This window comes from Gymnoscopelus braueri (assembly GCF_963280865.1).
Source record: "Gymnoscopelus braueri genome assembly, chromosome: 6".
NCBI lineage: Eukaryota > Metazoa > Chordata > Actinopteri > Myctophiformes > Myctophidae > Gymnoscopelus > Gymnoscopelus braueri.
Genome location: NC_137607.1, coordinates 4027214 through 4046860, shown reverse-complemented (window position 1 = coordinate 4046860; position 19647 = coordinate 4027214). Strand labels below are relative to the sequence as shown.

At 45.4% G+C, this 19647-nt stretch overlaps 1 protein-coding gene across 4 annotated transcripts in view; it reads left to right on the top strand.

The window, feature by feature from the left end:
• The first annotated feature begins 215 nt into the window (after positions 1–215).
• LOC308087392 (programmed cell death 1 ligand 1-like) overlaps positions 216–19647 on the top strand; it is a 142014-nt gene continuing 122582 nt past the window's right edge. For 3 of the 4 annotated variants that reach the window (XM_080431195.1, XM_080431194.1, XM_080431193.1), the window contains exons 1-3: positions 216–306; positions 9793–10104; positions 10588–10854. In XM_080431195.1, the coding sequence (XP_080287321.1) occupies positions 228–306; positions 9793–10104; positions 10588–10854 (658 nt within the window). In that variant the 5' untranslated portion in view covers positions 216–227. Of the gene's footprint in view, positions 307–9792; positions 10105–10587; positions 10855–11429; positions 11739–12135; positions 12249–12336; positions 12377–12545; positions 12898–19647 lie in introns of those variants that run through there. The other variant, XM_080431192.1, reaches the window with a different exon arrangement.

Below are 19647 nucleotides of genomic sequence, written 5' to 3'. Positions count from 1 at the left end.
ACTCACACACCAGGCAGCAAGCCAAGAAAGGGAAACAGAGTGGTGTGTAGGCCTAGAAAAGAAAACCTCCCCTCTCTCTCTCTCTCTCTCTCTCTCTCTGTCTCTCTCTCTCTCTCTCTCCGCCCCCCTCCACTGTACGTAAGTATAAAACCCAGACAGGAAGCACATGCAGAGTTAGAAAGAGTTTTGAGCTGCAATCAGCAGGACGGCTGACAGAGAGGACCGCTATGCTGCTCCCGTGTTTAATCTTGACCTTGACCATCGTGGGTCTCCATCTTGTGTTGTTGGCCGCTCCATGCCGGGCCTGTAAGTAGGCTCAAACTACTTTAATTATTAATCCAGTCCGTTTGTATAGATAATGGCACATGTTGTTTGATAGTGATACAGTCATTCTGTTTGTGTGAACTATTTTAAGTCATAGGCTAATAGGCTGAACTCCACATAGCCGTTATATGGAGCTCAGCCAAGCACTCTGTAATATTGTCATTCGATATACGTTCGATTCCACTAACTGTTCCTTTATTTACTAAACGTGATAACGTTAATAATTTCAAAACTAAAACAACTTAAGCCATTCTGTCTCCCCCACCCCCATCAAGTGAACACATAGCAGGCTGAGAGCAGAACGTTGCAGGTGTTGTCAGCGCAACCTGTTGTGTTGGATTTCTTTCAAACCCCCACAACCTTTACATCAAAATGAATGACCATTTTAAATGTTTCTTTACGTGAATGAGTGATAGAAGTATAGTGATAGAAGTCCCTCTGTCTTCCTGTCCTCGTGTACCTCTGTCCTACTTTTAAGTCCATTTGGTGTAATTATCTAAGCAGAGAGAGAGGCTGGCTGCAGAGGAGGTTTCCTGTCCATAAATGCCACAGACACACATGGTGTTTGTTTAACAGATACTGTTACAAACAGCCTCAGGCTGCTAACAAAGGGGAGACACAGGCTCAGCTGAAGGAATACCAAACTGTCCTTCTGTCCCTCTGTCCTCCTGTCCCTCTGTCCTCCTGTCCCTCAGGAGGGACAGGAGGACAGAGGGACAGGAGGAGGACAGAGGGACAGTAGGAGGACAGAGGGACAGGAGGACAGAGGGACAGGAGGACAGAGGGACAGAAGGAGGACAGAGGGACAGGAGGACAGAGGGACAGGAGGACAGAGGGACAGGAGGACAGAGGGACAGGAGGAGGACAGAGGGACAGGAGGAGGACAGAGGGACAGTAGGACAGAGGGACAGTAGGAGGACAGAGGGACAGTAGGAGGACAGAGGGACAGGAGGACAGAGGGACAGGAGGACAGAGGGACAGTAGGACAGAGGGACAGGAGGACAGAGGGACAGTAGGACAGAGGGACAGTAGGAGGACAGAGGGACAGGAGGACAGAGGGACAGGAGGACAGAGGGACAGGAGGACAGAGGGACAGGAGGACAGAGGGACAGGAGGAGGACAGAGGGACAGGAGGAGGACAGAGGGACAGGAGGACAGAGGGACAGGAGGACAGAGGGACAGTAGGAGGACAGAGGGACAGAAGGAGGACAGAGGGACAGGAGGACAGAGGGACAGTAGGAGGACAGAGGGACAGGAGGACAGAGGGACAGAAGGAGGACAGAGGGACAGGAGGACAGAGGGACAGAAGGAGGACAGAGGGACAGGAGGAGGACAGAGGGACAGAAGGAGGACAGAGGGACAGGAGGAGGACAGAGGGACAGGAGGAGGACAGAGGGACAGTAGGAGGACAGAGGGACAGAAGGAGGACAGAGGGACAGGAGGACAGAGGGACAGGAGGAGGACAGAGGGACAGGAGGACAGAGGGACAGAAGGAGGACAGAGGGACAGGAGGACAGAGGGACAGAAGGAGGACAGAGGGACAGGAGGAGGACAGAGGGACAGAAGGAGGACAGAGGGACAGAAGGAGGACAGAGGGACAGGAGGAGGACAGAGGGACAGGAGGACAGAGGGACAGAAGGAGGACAGAGGGACAGAAGGAGGACAGAGGGACAGGAGGACAGAGGGACAGAAGGAGGACAGAGGGACAGGAGGACAGAGGGACAGGAGGACAGAGGGACAGAAGGAGGACAGAGGGACAGGAGGACAGAGGGACAGAAGGAGGACAGAGGGACAGGAGGAGGACAGAGGGACAGAAGGAGGACAGAGGGACAGGAGGAGGACAGAGGGACAGGAGGACAGAGGGACAGTAGGAGGACAGAGGGACAGGAGGAGGACAGAGGGACAGGAGGACAGAGGGACAGTAGGAGGACAGAGGGACAGGAGGACAGAGGGACAGGAGGACAGAGGGACAGGAGGAGGACAGAGGGACAGGAGGACAGAGGGACAGTAGGAGGACAGAGGGACAGGAGGACAGAGGGACAGGAGGAGGACAGAGGGACAGGAGGAGGACAGAGGGACAGAAGGAGGACAGAGGGACAGAAGGAGGACAGAGGGACAGGAGGAGGACAGAGGGACAGGAGGACAGAGGGACAGAAGGAGGACAGAGGGACAGAAGGAGGACAGAGGGACAGGAGGACAGAGGGACAGAAGGAGGACAGAGGGACAGGAGGACAGAGGGACAGTAGGAGGACAGAGGGACAGTAGGAGGACAGAGGGACAGGAGGACAGAGGGACAGAAGGAGGACAGAGGGACAGGAGGACAGAGGGACAGAAGGAGGACAGAGGGACAGGAGGAGGACAGAGGGACAGAAGGAGGACAGAGGGACAGAAGGAGGACAGAGGGACAGGAGGAGGACAGAGGGACAGGAGGACAGAGGGACAGGAGGACAGAGGGACAGAAGGAGGACAGAGGGACAGAAGGAGGACAGAGGGACAGGAGGACAGAGGGACAGAAGGAGGACAGAGGGACAGGAGGACAGAGGGACAGAAGGAGGACAGAGGGACAGGAGGACAGAGGGACAGAAGGAGGACAGAGGGACAGGAGGAGGACAGAGGGACAGAAGGAGGACAGAGGGACAGGAGGACAGAAGGAGGACAGAGGGACAGGAGGAGGACAGAGGGACAGAAGGAGGACAGAGGGACAGAAGGAGGACAGAGGGACAGGAGGACAGAGGGACAGGAGGACAGAGGGACAGGAGGACAGAGGGACAGAAGGAGGACAGAGGGACAGGAGGAGGACAGAGGGACAGGAGGACAGAGGGACAGAAGGAGGACAGAGGGACAGGAGGAGGACAGAGGGACAGGAGGACAGAGGGACAGAAGGAGGACAGAGGGACAGGAGGAGGACAGAGGGACAGAAGGAGGACAGAGGGACAGGAGGACAGAGGGACAGAAGGAGGACAGAGGGACAGGAGGAGGACAGAGGGACAGAAGGAGGACAGAGGGACAGAAGGAGGACAGAGGGACAGGAGGACAGAGGGACAGGAGGACAGAGGGACAGAAGGAGGACAGAGGGACAGGAGGAGGACAGAGGGACAGGAGGACAGAGGGACAGAAGGAGGACAGAGGGACAGGAGGACAGAGGGACAGAAGGAGGACAGAGGGACAGGAGGACAGAGGGACAGAAGGAGGACAGAGGGACAGGAGGACAGAGGGACAGTATGAGGACAGAGGGACAGGAGGACAGAGGGACAGAAGGAGGACAGAGGGACAGGAGGACAGAGGGACAATAGGAGGACAGAGGGACAGGAGGACAGAGGGACAAGTGGAGGACAGAAGGAGAGTTTGGTATTCCTTCAGCTGGGCCTGTGTCTCCCTTTTGTCATACCAGCCTGAGGCTGTTTGTAACAGTATCTGTTAAACAAACAGTCTGTGGGATTTATGGAGAAGAAACCTCATCTGCAGTCATTTGCATATTATTTTAAGTGTCACAGAGTAGCCCGTGCCCTATACACACACAATGATCAGGCAGGGATATTGCACACAGTTAACTACACACCAGGCCTCAGTCATGCATCTCTCTCTCTCTCTCTCTCTCTCTCTCTCTCTCTCTCTCTCTCTCTCTCTCTCTCTCTCTCTCTCTCTCTCTCTCTCTCTCTCCCTCCTCCTCCTGTCCCTATTTCTCTTCTCTCTCTACCTCCTCCCGATCATGAAAAAAGATGGCATCACCTTCCATTTTTATGCAGATGACTCCCAACTATATATACCTCTGAAAAGAGATGACGCCAATGCACTGAAGGCACTGCTTGAATGTCTTGTGGACATGACTTTTACACCGAGTACTGCTGGCATGTCGCCTCACCCTGACTTACAGTAGGCCCCTTGACGAATACAAGACAGGTGGGATTAATTTCAGAATGGTCATGGTAAGTTCAACCATTATCATTAAACAGAGAATGAACCTGCTCAGTGGCCTTGTGGTTGGAGGGTCCACCCTGAGGTCAGGGATTGAATCCCCTGTCGAGGCATAAAGGTATACCAGTGCCCCCCTGCTTGGTACTCAGCACCCTATTATGAGAAACAGAAATGTTAAGTCACAGACAAGGAGTATGATGTTATCAATTTGGCTCTGCTCTTCCCTTCCCCCAGCTCTGCAAGAGAGATGGTGTTGGTCTCAGTGGTTGGAGTGTGTGTGTGTGTGTGTGTGTGTGTGTGTGTGTGTGTGTGTGTGTGTGTGTGTGTGTGTGTGTGTGCTGTGTGTGTGTGCGTGCGTGCGTGCGTGCGTGTGTCACTTAAAAGGAGCTGCACAGTCTTGCTCTCCTCAGCCGCCCCCTCTCCTCTCTCTTCCTTGAGCTGTAAGCGGCACCCGGCTTTCAAGCAGGTCTTATCAGGTTGTAAACAGATTTGCTTTTGTTTGCGGTGAGTTGGCACCCACGTCCATCAAATACTCGGTGAACCCTGCAGCAACAATCTGTTTCCCTCTGAGAGTGAGTTAACCAACCACATCAAAGAAAGAACAGTTTAGGACAGGGGTCTTCAACGTTTTCAGACCAAGGACCCTGTTAGGATGTCCACCTTAGCGGTTGGAATTAGTACAGAGGCATGGTATAGAGTTCAACCAGTGTATTTATTCACCAAAACCAACATAGATAACTTTCAATCATTGTTACAACATCGGCATGGTGGTTCCCAGCTTTCCACCCCTCTCCTCTATCTGACAACTGGCAGCCTTTTACTAGCCTGGTAAACCCTCCCTCCGGAAATCTCATTTCCATTTGATTTCAGGAGTGAGTCTGGCCTGATTGCCCATTGTGGGGGTTTCTAGTGGAATTACCAACTAACCGAGCCTATCAGCGTCGTCGCACATCGTTCTGTGATTGACAGCGACAGTTGGCCAATCAGGTGGCGAGTTCGAGTGAGCTCGAATGGCACCGAGTGCAGCCTGAATGTTGCCGACAAAACACGAACGGCAGCCATCTTTTCTGTCCGCTATTTTCTCCGCTATTTTTTTTACTTCAAAAAGCTCTCAAACTTCTATATTGAGGCACGGAATTTACTTATAAGATATCGTTTGGATAGAATTTAGTTGTTTAACTTAAAAAATTTTTTTTAGAGAACGGGTAGGGGCGGGCAGTGACACCCATGTATCCGAATAAGGCAACCCATTTTGGGCATGGCCGTCTCAAAAGTCCCGTTGCGTCACATTAGACTGGTGAACTGCTGATTGGCTGAAGGTGAAAAACGATCATTGGCTGACTTGTCAGTCAACGGTATTACTCCCGCGCAACTCCAGCCCACAGCCAATATTGCAGAATGGGCGATCATGCCAGACTCACTCCTGAAATCAAATGGAAATGAGATTTCCGGAGGGAGGGTTTACCAGGCTAGCCTTTTATACCCAGCTGCAGCTAATGAGCCTGGACTGCTCCATTCAAAGGGGTGTATTGTAAATCAAAACATAATAAATACATGAATACCTATACAGTTAACCCACATACACATATTACAAAACTCTTAAGAACTACAACAATCATGATTATTTTTCCTTTTTCCACACAATACAACATAAATATCATCAATAGCTAAAGCACATCACAACCCCCCTCTGACCTCCTGACTATGGTCCAGCCCAATCTACTGAACCACACCAGGTACTGTTAAGCATTCAATTAAACTCAACAATAAAACCTCACACTAAATACATATTGCACTTTCCATATTGGTAAACTGCAAATCCATAAAAGTGCAGTGCAAATATCATTCAATAAATAAGGGTTGTATCAAACATATGTAACAGAGGGCCTCTCTCTGTTACAGACCCCTTGGCTGAGAGAGAGAAGAAGCAGTGACAATATTCAGTCTCCCCCCCCCTACACCAAACCTCTTTGCCAAAAATAGCAGCTACAAGCTCACAACGCTTCGCACTTGTGAGCTTGTAGATCGGCTATTTTTGGCTAATGTTCCACTTAGAATAGGAATGCTGGGGTTCAAGTGGTTTATGTAAAAAACATGATCCTATCACACAAAGATTTCACGGCCCCCCTGTAGTAACTCTGGGGACCCCCTGTTGAAGACCCCTGGTTTAGGAGTTTAACCACATGCTGTGACATCACAGCACACCCAGACAGCATTTGTACTTGAATCTTCAGAAGATAAAATAATCCACCTAATACTACCATACTACACTCAAACCAAGCTAGAAGTCCAGCTGATGAAATAGAAATATTTAGATAATAACTGAGAATGTCAATTTAACTCTGGGGTTAAATCAACTATTGTGTGTAAAGATTTATGGACTCGTTAATCTGATTGTGATAGTTGGCCGAACGGTCAAAAGACAACCAGAGAGTCCAAGAATGCATTTTGGGTTTTTTCATTCACCTCTCCAACTCCAGCAGTCCAGTGCAGACTATAATAGAGTGCAGCCTCAGAAAAGACAAAGACAAAAGATGTTGGCCTGTAACAGGCCATACCCTTACTTTCAAAGGCCCCTGGCGGCTTTCACTCAGGCTGTTACCTGTGCGTCAACCAAGGTGTGACTCCCTCTCATCACCCAGCAGGCTCCCTTTTATAGGGAGTGAGACATACTGTGAGAGAGCTGAAGGAATACCAAACTCTCCTTCTGCCCCTCTCCCCTCCACTTGTCCCTCTGTACACCTCCTTTCTCTCTGTCCCTCTGTCCTCATGTCCGCTGGAATTTCTGTTAATGACTTGGTCAAGGGTTGGCAGATAAACAACCCGTCTCGTCACAATGAAGGCTAGACCTATACGATATGTACAGATGAATTCATAATGGAAGAGAGATTAGGTGTGGGAAAAAGTGTCTGTAGAAAATTCTTCAGATTTAACAGAACATACAGAGCGGATGGAGGAAAAAAAGGAAACCCATGGTCTAAATGCAGGGAGAGAGGGATGGTTTTCTCATGTCCCCGAGGGTATTCACATAATGTCAGGAAGACATGATGAGGGATTTGTTGCTACACTCTCAAGCCTTCAAACAAGCAGACAGCCGTCTGTGTCTTTGAGAGGAAGTAAATTGCTGGTGACTCAGTTAATCCCCTGTACTAAGTTCAGGTGTCCGCTGCGTTTCTCTCTCTGACCTCCTCCCATCCGTTTGTCCCCATCCCCCCATCCCTCCTTCCCTTCATCCACCATCCATCCTCCTCCCAGCCCTCTGCCCTTCCATCCCTCTGTCCTCCTGTCCCTCCATCCTCTGGATTTGGTGGTTTGGAAACAGGCCCTCCTTGCCTGAATACAGAACTTAGCGTTTTTTGGTTTTCTCATGTCCCCGAGGATATTCACATAATGACAGGCCTTCACAGTAATAGGAAGACATTCACTGTGTTGAGTGGGTGCTGAGCTTTCTGAGTGTGATTTATCCTTGTCAGAGTGTTTTCTCAGTTTTTATTCACATTGGTGTTCGTGCTCCCTCAGAACCACAGCCGGCTTCCATCCATCTCCAGACATGGAGACTTTAATCCAGTTTTTACTCCGGTGTGCAGCTCAGGTAGATGTTTTGCTTGGCGATCATACAGAGGTTTCACTTGCTTTTCCTTCAGCTTTCTGTGCCCCTTCAGAGGTGAATCGTGAGGTGGAAGCACTGGAAGTGTCACCACTCACCAGTGTTATCCCGAGACTTCTTGAGCAACTTTTTAGTTGTCTGCTCAGTCCTTTTCTGCTTGACCTTTGACTGGCATAACTGGCAGCTCCCAGTTCTCTGCAAAACCTATGCATTCTGGACTGGAATACTGCAGACCATGGACAGAAATCACAACATCAGGAGTTCCATGTCTAGAAAATATGGATTTCATGGCAGTTATTACATTACTTACTGGTTGTGTCGCTCAGCCTCATTATCTTGGGGTATTGTGAGTAGTTGACACATAGCACAAAATCTGAGCCAAGGCCCCATTTGGTTCCATTTGTACACATTGACTGATTGAATACTTTAGCCTATTAGATGAACATGTAAACAAACCACTCCATCTAACTGTGTGATCATCTGGGCTAAAGGGATGTTGCTTAAAACGGTATCTTGCAATGGGTGTTAAACATACTCAGGTTTGAACTGCCTTCATCTAGTTTTATTTCATAAAACCCTTAGTTTGAATCTAACACAGATAAATGTTTTGCATTGGGCATGAGAGAGACAGGAACAAGGAGCATCTTTCTCTATTATTTCAAAGTAAATGTACCATTTACCCTTTTATTGCCATGTAGGCCTACTGTACTTGACGTGCGTGTGTGCGTGCGTGCGTGCGTGCGTGCCTGCGTGAGGTCATTTTCTGATCCTCTCTCTGTTAATGCCGGAGGCAGCAGTGGCAGTGGCTCAGGGGTAGAGTGGACGGGTAGAGTGAACTGGAATCCGAAAGGTTCCCAGTTCGATCCCGGGCTGGGGCGCTCCTCTAGAGTTAGTGTCGAAGTGTCCTTGAGCAAGACGCTGAACCCCTAATTGCTCCCGATGAGCAGGTTGGTGCCTTGCATGGTTTCCTCCGCCATCGGTGTATGAAAGTGTGTGTGTGGGAATGGGTGAATGTAATGCACAATCTATGTAAAGCGCTTTGGATAAAAGCGCTATATAAATGCACCATTTACCATTTTTAATGGGTTATTTTAGGGTTATAGTGCTATGGGCTCAGGTTTAAGGGTTATTAATGGGTTAGGGTTATACTCCCTGCTTGGCACTCAGCATCAAGGGTTGGATTGGGGGACATACTGCCGTCATGTCCAGGGGGTGTACTTGTACATCAAGCCGCCTCACGCTACAGAAACAGGAGATAGGCTCCTGCCCTATGGACCACATGGCTCGGCAAGGCTTACATGTCTCTCTCTAGTTACCCAACATACAGACACTGGTATTATGTGATTCTCAATACATTAATTTCCTCTAAGTACGGGTAACACTATAGCATAATACACAACTGAAGAGTCCTGGGAGATTCAAGGCCTGGGTCTACCAGCATGGAATCCTCCTATAAGAATCCTCTGGCCTCTGCTCATCTATGAGGTACCCATGACTGTGTCGGTCAAAATCGGTTTCCATTCCGGATTAACCAGTGTGATCCGGTCTAGAGCCTTATCCGGTCATTTGCGCACCTGCACCTGCACCTGCACCTGCACCTGCACCTGCACCTGCACCTGCACCTGCACATTCTGCTCACCAGTGAGCAGAATGTGCAGGTTAAGTTCTGCTCAACAAGAAAATAATTTGTTTCGTCTTTAGAAAAACATGTATTCATCACTCTGTCTATCTGTTATAGTTATGTGGCCCTATTTTTTTGTTTAGTTTAGTTTAACCACCACAGTTGGTGTTGAAACACACACCCCTGACGCAATTGCACCCTGAATTATAGGCCATGCGCCACCATGCGCCATAGACCTGTCTGTCTGTTTGATGAAAACTATTGAAGATTAGTTAATATTCATCTAACTGTCTGTCTGTCTGTCTGTCTGTCTTTTCACGTACAGCAGCAAAAGAAGAAATGAAGAACGTTGTTGGGGAGGTCGGACAGAACATCACTCTGCAGCCTGGTGTTACTGAAGTGCCTCATGATTCTAATATTCTCTGGTCATTTGGAACAGATCAATATACTCTGGCATATTACTCTGATGGCCAGCAGCTAAATCAGACTATGGATAGGTTCAGAGGAAGACTCTACCTGGACACAAGGACTGGATCTCTCTCTATTACAGACCTCAGCCTTAATGACACTGGTCTTTATTATGGACAAGTGATCAACGGAGCAAGCTCATACCGCTGGTTCAACGTCACGATTGTGGGTGAGTAATTCGTCACTTAAGTTCATTCTTCTGAATGGCACAAGACAAACGAAATATGAAACCAATACTGTATGTTTTCCTATGGCTAAATAGTGAGTGACCAAAGAAACCTTCCTACCCACTGGGCCAGTGGCTTGGTCAACAGTGGTCACTATTGTAACCTCTGGCCAAAGAACATTACTTTTGATTCACAAAATAACAGTCAAAAATGTATTCTTGTTATGGAGAAAAGGAACCAATCTGATGCAATAGTAATAGTATGCTAAGTATTCTTAAAATGATTATATCATTGTTACTTTAAAAAAACACCCATTCTGACTAGCAGGAGGGTGAAGTATCTCGTGTTAGTATTATTATAATGCACTTTCTGCTTGCCTGCACCACTCAATGCAAATAGCTCAACAAAATTGAGATATTGTGCTCCCAACAAACAGACAGACAATTCATCAGTTAACAGTAAAATGACCTCTCACTATGTTACAGCCCCAGTGGTCAGTGTCTCCATGAAGCTGGAAGGTGACACGTTAACCTGCAGCTCCAGAGGAATCTACCCAGAGCCCACTCTCACCTGGTCCACCAGCCCTTCCAGCAACTACAGCTTCTACAACTCTACCACGGTCACCAAGACTACAGAGCAGCTCTACCACATCAGCAGTTCTCTGACCTTCACAGCAAATGACTCACAGCTTGAGTTCACCTGCACTGTTGGCACAGAGGGAGGAGGAAAGACCATCACCTTGAGCCGTCTCTGTAAGACATTTGATCTACTGCCTTGAATAAGCATTTTACAGTTAACACAATGAAAGTGAATGTTATGCACATTAGCAGAATATTTCCTCATATTAAAACCATCTTTGTTAACTTGAATTTACAGTGGATTAAATCCACTGTAAATTCAAGTTAACAAACTTGGCACAAAATATTTTCTGATGGAGATTCGTGGTCAAATACATATTCATTTGGGGGCCCTTCACATGAGTTTGAGAACAACTGGTCTAGAACTCTTGACAGCTGGATATACCCACAGTCTTTGCAGATTGTTTGATATGGCACTGGACACCGACAGCAGCAATCAAGCATTTCACAGCCTTTAATTACTAGAGCTGCTTCAAATGACACAGTAACTCAGGAGTTGCTTACAGAAGCGATAATGTTAGATTACTGTATGTATGGGAGCAAATGTTGTACATTCATTAGTTACTTCTGAACATCTTCCTTTTTCATTTTTTTTACCTAAAGATATCACTTAGATTACCTTTAACTTTGCATCCCAGAACAGACTCATTATAATAACTACTGGGCCGCCCTGTCTCTTAATATTTCAGCTCAAATCCTTGGTTATGACTCGGCTGAGGTTGAAATTCCCTGCAAGGCACCCAGCTCTGCCCTGAAGGACTTCAGTGTCGCCTGGCTTTTCAACCACACAACCATCCTCAACTCCTTGTCCACCAACCCTCTACCTCTGGTCAAGGACCAATGGAAGATACAAGTCAAGGGTGTGTCTGAGTCGGGCGCCCTCCAGCTCAGTGCCTCTTCTGTGAAACTGGAGGGTGTCTACATATGTGAGCTCACCCATGCTAATGACACATATGTCACCTATGCCGAATTGAAGATAATCCAGGAACGATTTACAGGTAGTGTAATAAAGCTCTTACTTTGACATTGTTTCCCTGTTTTGTTATCAGATTGTAGGCAGAACATTTAACTAGGTCTTGTGGGCAGACTTATGAGCAAAGATATAGACTCTCATAAGCAGGAAATAGAAAAACAGAGGTCCTTAAAACACATAGTACAACATGGTATACGACTAGGCATGTGGCTACTAAGTGCGCTCTTTAAGAACCCTATGTAAAAGATGGCTTATTCTATTCAACTTAAATATCTATATTCCGTAATTACTGTATATTTATTTTACTTAAAAAAAACATTTGTATGATTATTTTCATTAATACAATATACATAAAAATGGAAGTACAATAACAATATACAGTACACTACTTTACATGTGTGTTCCTTCCTCCTCTCTTTTAGGTGTTTATGTTGGAGTCATTGTAGGTGGATTGGTGGCTGCAGTTATCATCGTCATTATAATAGCACTAGCTATATTTTATAAAAAGGAATCTTCTTATGAAATAACTCAAAAGGTATTATGAAAATCACTCTCCACTGACCAACTTTCTGTTAATGCTGAGCATTTCCTCACAACTCTTGTCATGTCTTTCCATCCACCAGGGGACACACAATGAAATGCAACCTTTCCAGGCCGTACCAGGTACAGTTATATGTGTGTTTGTGTAATGAATTAGAGTTAGACTGACCCTAATGTAACATAAGACTAACTAATAATAATGAATAAAATAGGCTAATAAATTATGATAATTGATAATAAGTGAGATGTGAATTAAGAATGTAATGAGCTCTCTGCTTCATTTTATTTGCAGTTTAAAAGGACTGAAGCCAACATGGAAGTGAAGAAGGAAATAAGTGCCATGCAGGGCTAAGGATCACTGGAGGTTCACGCTGTCCTTGCCCTCAATAACTGCTGTGAAGGTGCTTACACCATGAAGTGGACTGTGGTGTTGGTTAGCTGCCAGTAGTGAATGTGACTCAGGCCAGGGTGCTACTTACAAAGCCAAAACATCAACGCATACTTGAAATTCCCTGAGTCAGCTGAGTTTTTATTCTTATCTTAATACAATGTCATTGTGTCATTGTGCTGGGGGTTGTATCTCCTCTTTCCTTGTAATTCCTCCTGATCACCTTTTGTTGGGGCCAGTTATAATATGTTGTTACTTGTTCACATGCTTTGTTATTTAGATTAGTTTTTGCTTGACCACACATGCTGAGCATGTTATTTAGATTGCACGTGGTTTAGACAGATGCTAAGTTTGATGTTTACCTGGTATGCTAGTTTACTTAAAGCACTGCATTGTTCTCTTTACCCTGTTGTTTGTTGATTACGTTTCATGCCTTTGCACTTGACAGCGCTCTGGAAGAGTGTCTGCGAAAATACCTTAATTGTAAATGTAATTTAATTTGTCATGTAAGTTGGTTATATTTATAACAGCTATAGTGGCCATATTTCATGTGAACAAATGCTGTGATTGTCTGCACTAAATGATACAACTCTGGTGCTATCATAATCTCATCCTGACACACAAAAACAAAACTTGAGTAATTATTTTTGGCCTTCCAAACTTTATCACTAGCCTAACTGTACTTGGTCTTTTGCCTACAAAATCCACCTTGAGTGCCTGGACCTGGATTTGTTATGCCTTTTTGACAATCTTTCCTCTCTCCTGAACATTGTTCCCTTCCATGAGCACCGGTGGTTTGAGGGATACCAGTAGCGCTCCTGTAACTTATTTTTTCAGCTTTTTTTGTTTGTTGTTGACCGTATTGATCCCGCAAGGACAATTCAGTTGCTTTGTCAGTTACTTATGATGAGTGCTCAGGGGAAACAGTTAAGGGTTAAGAAGAGTCTTGCTCAGGGAGGAGACTGGATGACCTTCTGATTACCAGCCAGCCTCTCTAACCACTAAGCTATTAATCTCAAGACAGATTCAGATCTCTGCAGCTGAATCTGTCGGGAGCTCCTGTTACAGTGTATATTTAGGAATGTTAGGAATGTAAACAAAGACACGTGGACCGGGAGTGGAGGGCGAAAAGTTGGCCTGACGGCCAACTTTTTTTTTTTTTTTTTCAATCTCTAACACCTTATCATGGCATTATATGGTTACAATATTTTGTATATCCTGTAATATATTTAATGGTCCATATGCCCAGAGCTAACCCTAATCATCACTGATTGTCGCAACCTTGAGACTGTGACTTGTAGTACTAGGTAATTAATTACCACTAAACAGAGGGCCATCTACCATTGGTTTATTGAGAGCACAGCCCATGCCTACCTCTGTGTATATGCCTACCTAGATGCTGCTACCCATGACTCTGAGGAAGGTCGAAAGACCGAAACGTCAGTCAACTATTACTTGTACAAGTTGTACTTGAAAAATAAAAGGCTTAAATTGTCTGTGTTGCTCCAGCGTTCATCTCTTCTGCATCTATTGTCCCTACCCTTGTGACGCACCGGACTGGCCGTTTAAGGCTGAGACGCAACAGTAGAATCCCTTTGTTCTCAGAGTTAAATTAACATTTTGCTGTCTAGAAAAATTTATATAAATGTTTTGTTTGTTAATATTTCCTAATATTCCCTCTAAGTTGTTACTGTAAATTACTCCTTACCATTATCAAAGTTGCTTAATGTACTGTAGTCCAACAATGTACCAGGTTTAGAATCTGTAGAACTCTGGGGGGTCTTCAGAGTCCTTCGGACTCTCACACACATTAGACTCCCAAGCCAAAATCTCATTCATCCACCCATCTATCCACTTATTTCAACAGAAACTACCTCTGATGGCAGTGGCCATTAGCCTGGCATTGGCCAGACTGATAACGTGGATTCACTCTCACGTTCCTCCCTGGCTGGTATCAGTCTGGATTTCGGCCTATAGGGAGCGAGTATGAGAAATCAGAAAATGATCGGGCCAATCAGTGACTGCGTTTCAACTGCTGTCCGTACAACAGTGAAAAGCATCACAATCATTTTCTGATTTCTCATACTCGCTCTTTATGGGCCGAAGTCCAGACTGATTCCGGGAGGAACGTGAGAGTGAATCCACGTTATCAGTCTGGCCAATGCCAGGCTAAGTGGCCATACCTTTGTTTATTATTGCACATAGTCAGCTAGGATTCCCAGGTGTCAGATTCCATTCCAGATTACTTCTACTGTGATTTGCGGTGGGTTAGCACCCACAACCTTATATCTGTCAAATACTCTGTGAACCCTGAAGCCACAAGCTGTTTCCCATAGAGAGTGAGGCAACCACACCAAAGAAAGAACGGTTTGAGGACGAGGTTTAACTGTTAAATGGCTTGTTGAATTTAGGAGTTTAACCATGCTGTGACATCACAGCACATCCGGATAACATTTATACTTGAATCTTCACACTCAAACCAAGCTGATGAAATAGAAATATTTAGATAATAACTGAGAGTGTCAATTTAACTCTGGGGTTAGATTAACTCAGGATTTTACTGTGTGTAAAGAGTTAAGGACTTGTTATTTTGATAATAATAAAAATGCAACATCTGTCCACACAATCTGATCTTCCACAAGTGACTTCCTTCCTCTCCTGTATCACAGTGAAAGAGAGGGACGGTGTCCACATTGCTGGAATGCAGTAATGCACCAACCCTCTATGACACTGACTAGCTTCTGTGTGTGCATGTGAGAGAGAGAGAGGGAGGGCAGGTGAAAGATGGAGAAACAAGAACAAATGACACAGTGCTTTGTCATCCAGGGTGGTGTGCGTGCACACGGACGGACAGACAGGGTGCTTTCGGCCGGGCGGAGATAACAATGCACGGTGAATCAGCAGTGTTTGAGAGTAGAGTTAGGCATAAATAAATAAAGGCATATAAATATGACTTGGGCAATTATGAGGGGAAAAAACACTTTTTGCCTAAGCCAAAGAGATGACTTAGGCATAGTGACCCCTCCCCCTCTTTTCTGAAAACCTTAAAATATGACTTACAGCAATTATGCTGTAGGCTAACAGTATAATAATGGATAGACCTTTATTGTTGATGTGGGGGACTTTCAGTTCTCAGGTAATAGAGCTCTTATCGTGCATAATATTAGAAAAAGGGCATGAGTTGTGCAAACTGCTTAATGACATGAATAACTCACAATGAAACTCTTAATTGGGAAGTAGGCCGGTTGCATGGATTAAAGCGAGACTGTACCTTTAATATTTGTGTCCTTGTATGCTCTCCTTTATTGTGGACGTGAATACATTGACTGAGAACTTTAATCCATATGGTTGACCTGTTTTTTACTTCCTCTTTACACTTCAGTCATTAGCATATCCACAAACCACAGGGGAGAAAGAATCTCCTTATAAGGTGACAGGGTTCATGTACTATTGTGCAATAAATCTACCTGTGTGTGTGTGTGTGTCACGGCATACTGGGCATAGAGTTATAATATATCGGGTCATGGCCTGTCAATCGGCCAATAATGAAAAGGTCACTCAAACGTCACGTTTCCTTCCTGTCTGAAAACACGGTTCTCTCCAAACATTCTCTCTCTTCTCTTCTCCTTTTTTCTCTTCTCTTTTTTTTAAAATAGATGATTAAAGTGGGTAAAATATGTCAAAGGTCAGGATAGTATGCCAACAAATAAATAAATGACGAGAACATTAAAATATGTACATTAAAATACAAGTAGCAGTAGGGGGGTTTGACTCTGGCTATGTAATTTAGGGCTTTAATGGACAGTCAATGAAGTTCAGAGTCACATTTACAGTCATCTATCTTGGGAAAAGAGAGACGTAGAACAAGAGATATTTGTCCGTATAGGACACAATCTTTGACATGGATGTCACGGTTTAGTTTAAAATGGTCAAAACAACAAAGGCGTGTGTGTGTGTGTGTGTGTGTGTGTGTGTGTGTGTGTGTGTGTGTGTGTGTGTGTGTGTGGGGGTGGAAATTACAATGACATTTTACTCTATGTCTGTATATCCCTCCTCCTCTCTCTCTATGTATAAATCTCTCTGTGTCTCTTGCAGATAGTTACATTTGTAAATTAAGAAGACTCTACAGTAGAGGATTTTGCTGTACAGTATGATTCCTTTCATCGATCCCTCATCTGTCTCTCTTTCTCCATCCCTTCTTCCTTTCACTCTTCCCTTTATCTCACTCCATGTTTCTCCCATACACATATTCCTTACCCTAAACTAACTTTCTACTGCCCCCCGCCCGTCTCTCTGTCTGTCTGTCTGTCTGTCTGTCTGTCTGTCTGTCTGTCTGTCTCTCTCTCTCTCTTTTTCTCTCTCTCTAGATTTTTTATCTCTTTGCTGTTTGATTTCTTTTCTCCTTGCCCCCCGCCTCTTCTTTTCTTTTCTCTTCCTGAAAATAACAAAAACGATGGAGCTTGCACAAAAACTAATTGCACCCACTTCTTTGAATTAGAATTAATTTGTTTTTAGTAACTTGGGAGGATGGCAGTGCAGTTGCTCACTCTGGATGTTGAGTTATGCTTAGGGATTTCCCAGTTCAGTAGCCGCTCCTGTTGGCTTCATGTCGAAGTCACGTGACCTTGTGCAAGTCAATAAACCTGATGAGCAGGTTCGTGTCTTCAATGTCTGCAATAAATGTTGCCTCTATTCAGTCCAGTGTTCATTGTGTTGACCAAGACTAGACTAAGACTAAACAATTTCAGATGACTTAAACAGGACTAAAAGTAAAATGGTGTGTTATTCAAAAGACAAAGACTAAATCAGAATTTGCTGTCAAAATGAACACTGATTTAGTCTAAACGTTGCCTATTACTGTCAGGACACCTCAAACTTGGAAGTAGGGCCCTTATGCAGAACACAATCTCAGGAAACCAAGAATGAACTCAAACAGTCTTTACTTACGAACAAACTTAACTAAGGTACACCTTCACAGAGGAATTAAAAACAGAACTCTTAGTCTACAGCATAACTCAGACAACATAACATTATAAATAATCAACCTAACTCATGACAGGACACTCCTTAAATATACTTCAAAGCCATTAACAAAAGTCTCTTCAGGTCCAGGTGGAAACAGTCTCACAAACAAGCCGCACAGGGAGAGGGGGGGCAAGCAGGAGCAGGCAAGAACAGGGAAGGGCAGGGGACAGACCCAGGACGTGACAATTACATCACAGACCTAGATCAGATAAGCATTCTTTAATGTAATCATACACAGTCAGTAAGCACAAGCACTTCATTTTCATAATGGACACTTCACTCACCCACGCGCCCAGCCGCCCACACACACACACACACACACACACACACACACACACACACACACACACACACACACACACACACACACACACACACACACACACACTGGGATAGCAGAGCGTTCAGGAACATGAGATCATATTCTTCCAGCGTTCTTCTTCTCATCTTATCCTCAACTGTCATAATACATGAGGTCTCCTGCCCAATGTTTAATTTCTTTCCTATAATTGCTCCCTCATGGTGAGAAACTCAGGACTTGAGGCAGACAGCCGTACAATAGCAGGTCAGATTCCATGAGGGCCCAGTTATCTTTACCATGCTAGAAAAAGCCCACACAGCCATAATGTGCCGAAAATAAACGGGTCAGGAGATCCCAGCCGAACAGAAAATAAATCAGCCGCTGGGCTAGCCCTGCTCTTACCCCTAACAAGAAGAAAATGTATTCAACTGATTAGTCTACTCCAAAACAAAAGCCCAAAAACATGACAGTAATCTCCCACCCCCATTCCGAAAACTGAATTACTACAAAGGAGAAAACACAGCTGTTGGGTCAATATACCGTAATGCAAAAGTTCTCCTTTCTGGGCTCTGTGTGTGTCACCTAGACTGAGATCAATTGGCTTTGCAGTTTGCTGATCCAGTCTGGGTCTAGAACAGATAGGATAATGGTGCGTGCATCTATGCGTGTGTTACTGTTACTGATGGGCTCTAAACCGAATCGGAGCACTGAGCAGTAAATGGTGACTTAAGGTTAGTGTCACCCCACACATACCAAACAAACACATGTTGACATCACTCACAGTTAGCCTGGTAAACCCCTCCTCCGGAAATCTCATTTGTATTTGATTTCAGTAGTGAGTCTGGCATGAGGGATGTTTGGATTTTTGGCTGTGGGTGGGAGCTGGGCGGGAGTAGTACCATTGACAGACAACCCCTTCAGCCAATGAGCAGTTCGTTCCACCACCACAGAGCAACGTGACGCAAGAGGACTTTTGAAAGGGCCATGCCGAAAATAGGTTGCTTTATACGGATACATGACTATCACTGCCCGCCCCTGCCGGTTCTCTGATTATTTTTTTTCTAAATAGGCTCTGTCATGATTAACCACATATATGAAGTTAAACAACTAAATGCTATCCGAAATATATCTTAAAAGTAAATTCCGTGCCACAAAAAATAAGTTTGAGAGCGTTTTTAAGTTTTAAAACAGCGGACAAAACAGCAGAGAGTTTTAATGGCCAGGCTAACTCACAGTACCGTCAGTTTGTAAAAATGTCTCCAGTGTGAAATAATTTGTTCTCACTCTAATCTCAAACCTCTCTAACATCTTAACCTCAGCTTCAACTCCATGTTTTAGGAGTATGCAATTTTCTCTCTCTGGCACCTCATTAGTCACCTTTCATCAATCATGTTGGCAGTCACTCAGTGTTATGTGTTAGTGGAAGTTGAAAAGAAGGTATATCTCTCTCTCGCACGCACGCACACGCACACACACATTGCCAGCAGGCCTGAAACAATAGAGCACTCTTTTGCTCAGCATGTTCCCTGTTGCTGCTCACTCGGAGCAAGCAAGAGAGCGAAAGGGGAATGCTGGTCAGTCATGCCTCTCTCTCTCTCTCTCTCTCTCTCTCTCTCTCTCTCTCTCTCTCTCTCTCCTCTCTCTCTCTCTCTCTCTCTCTCTCTCTCTCTCTGATGACTC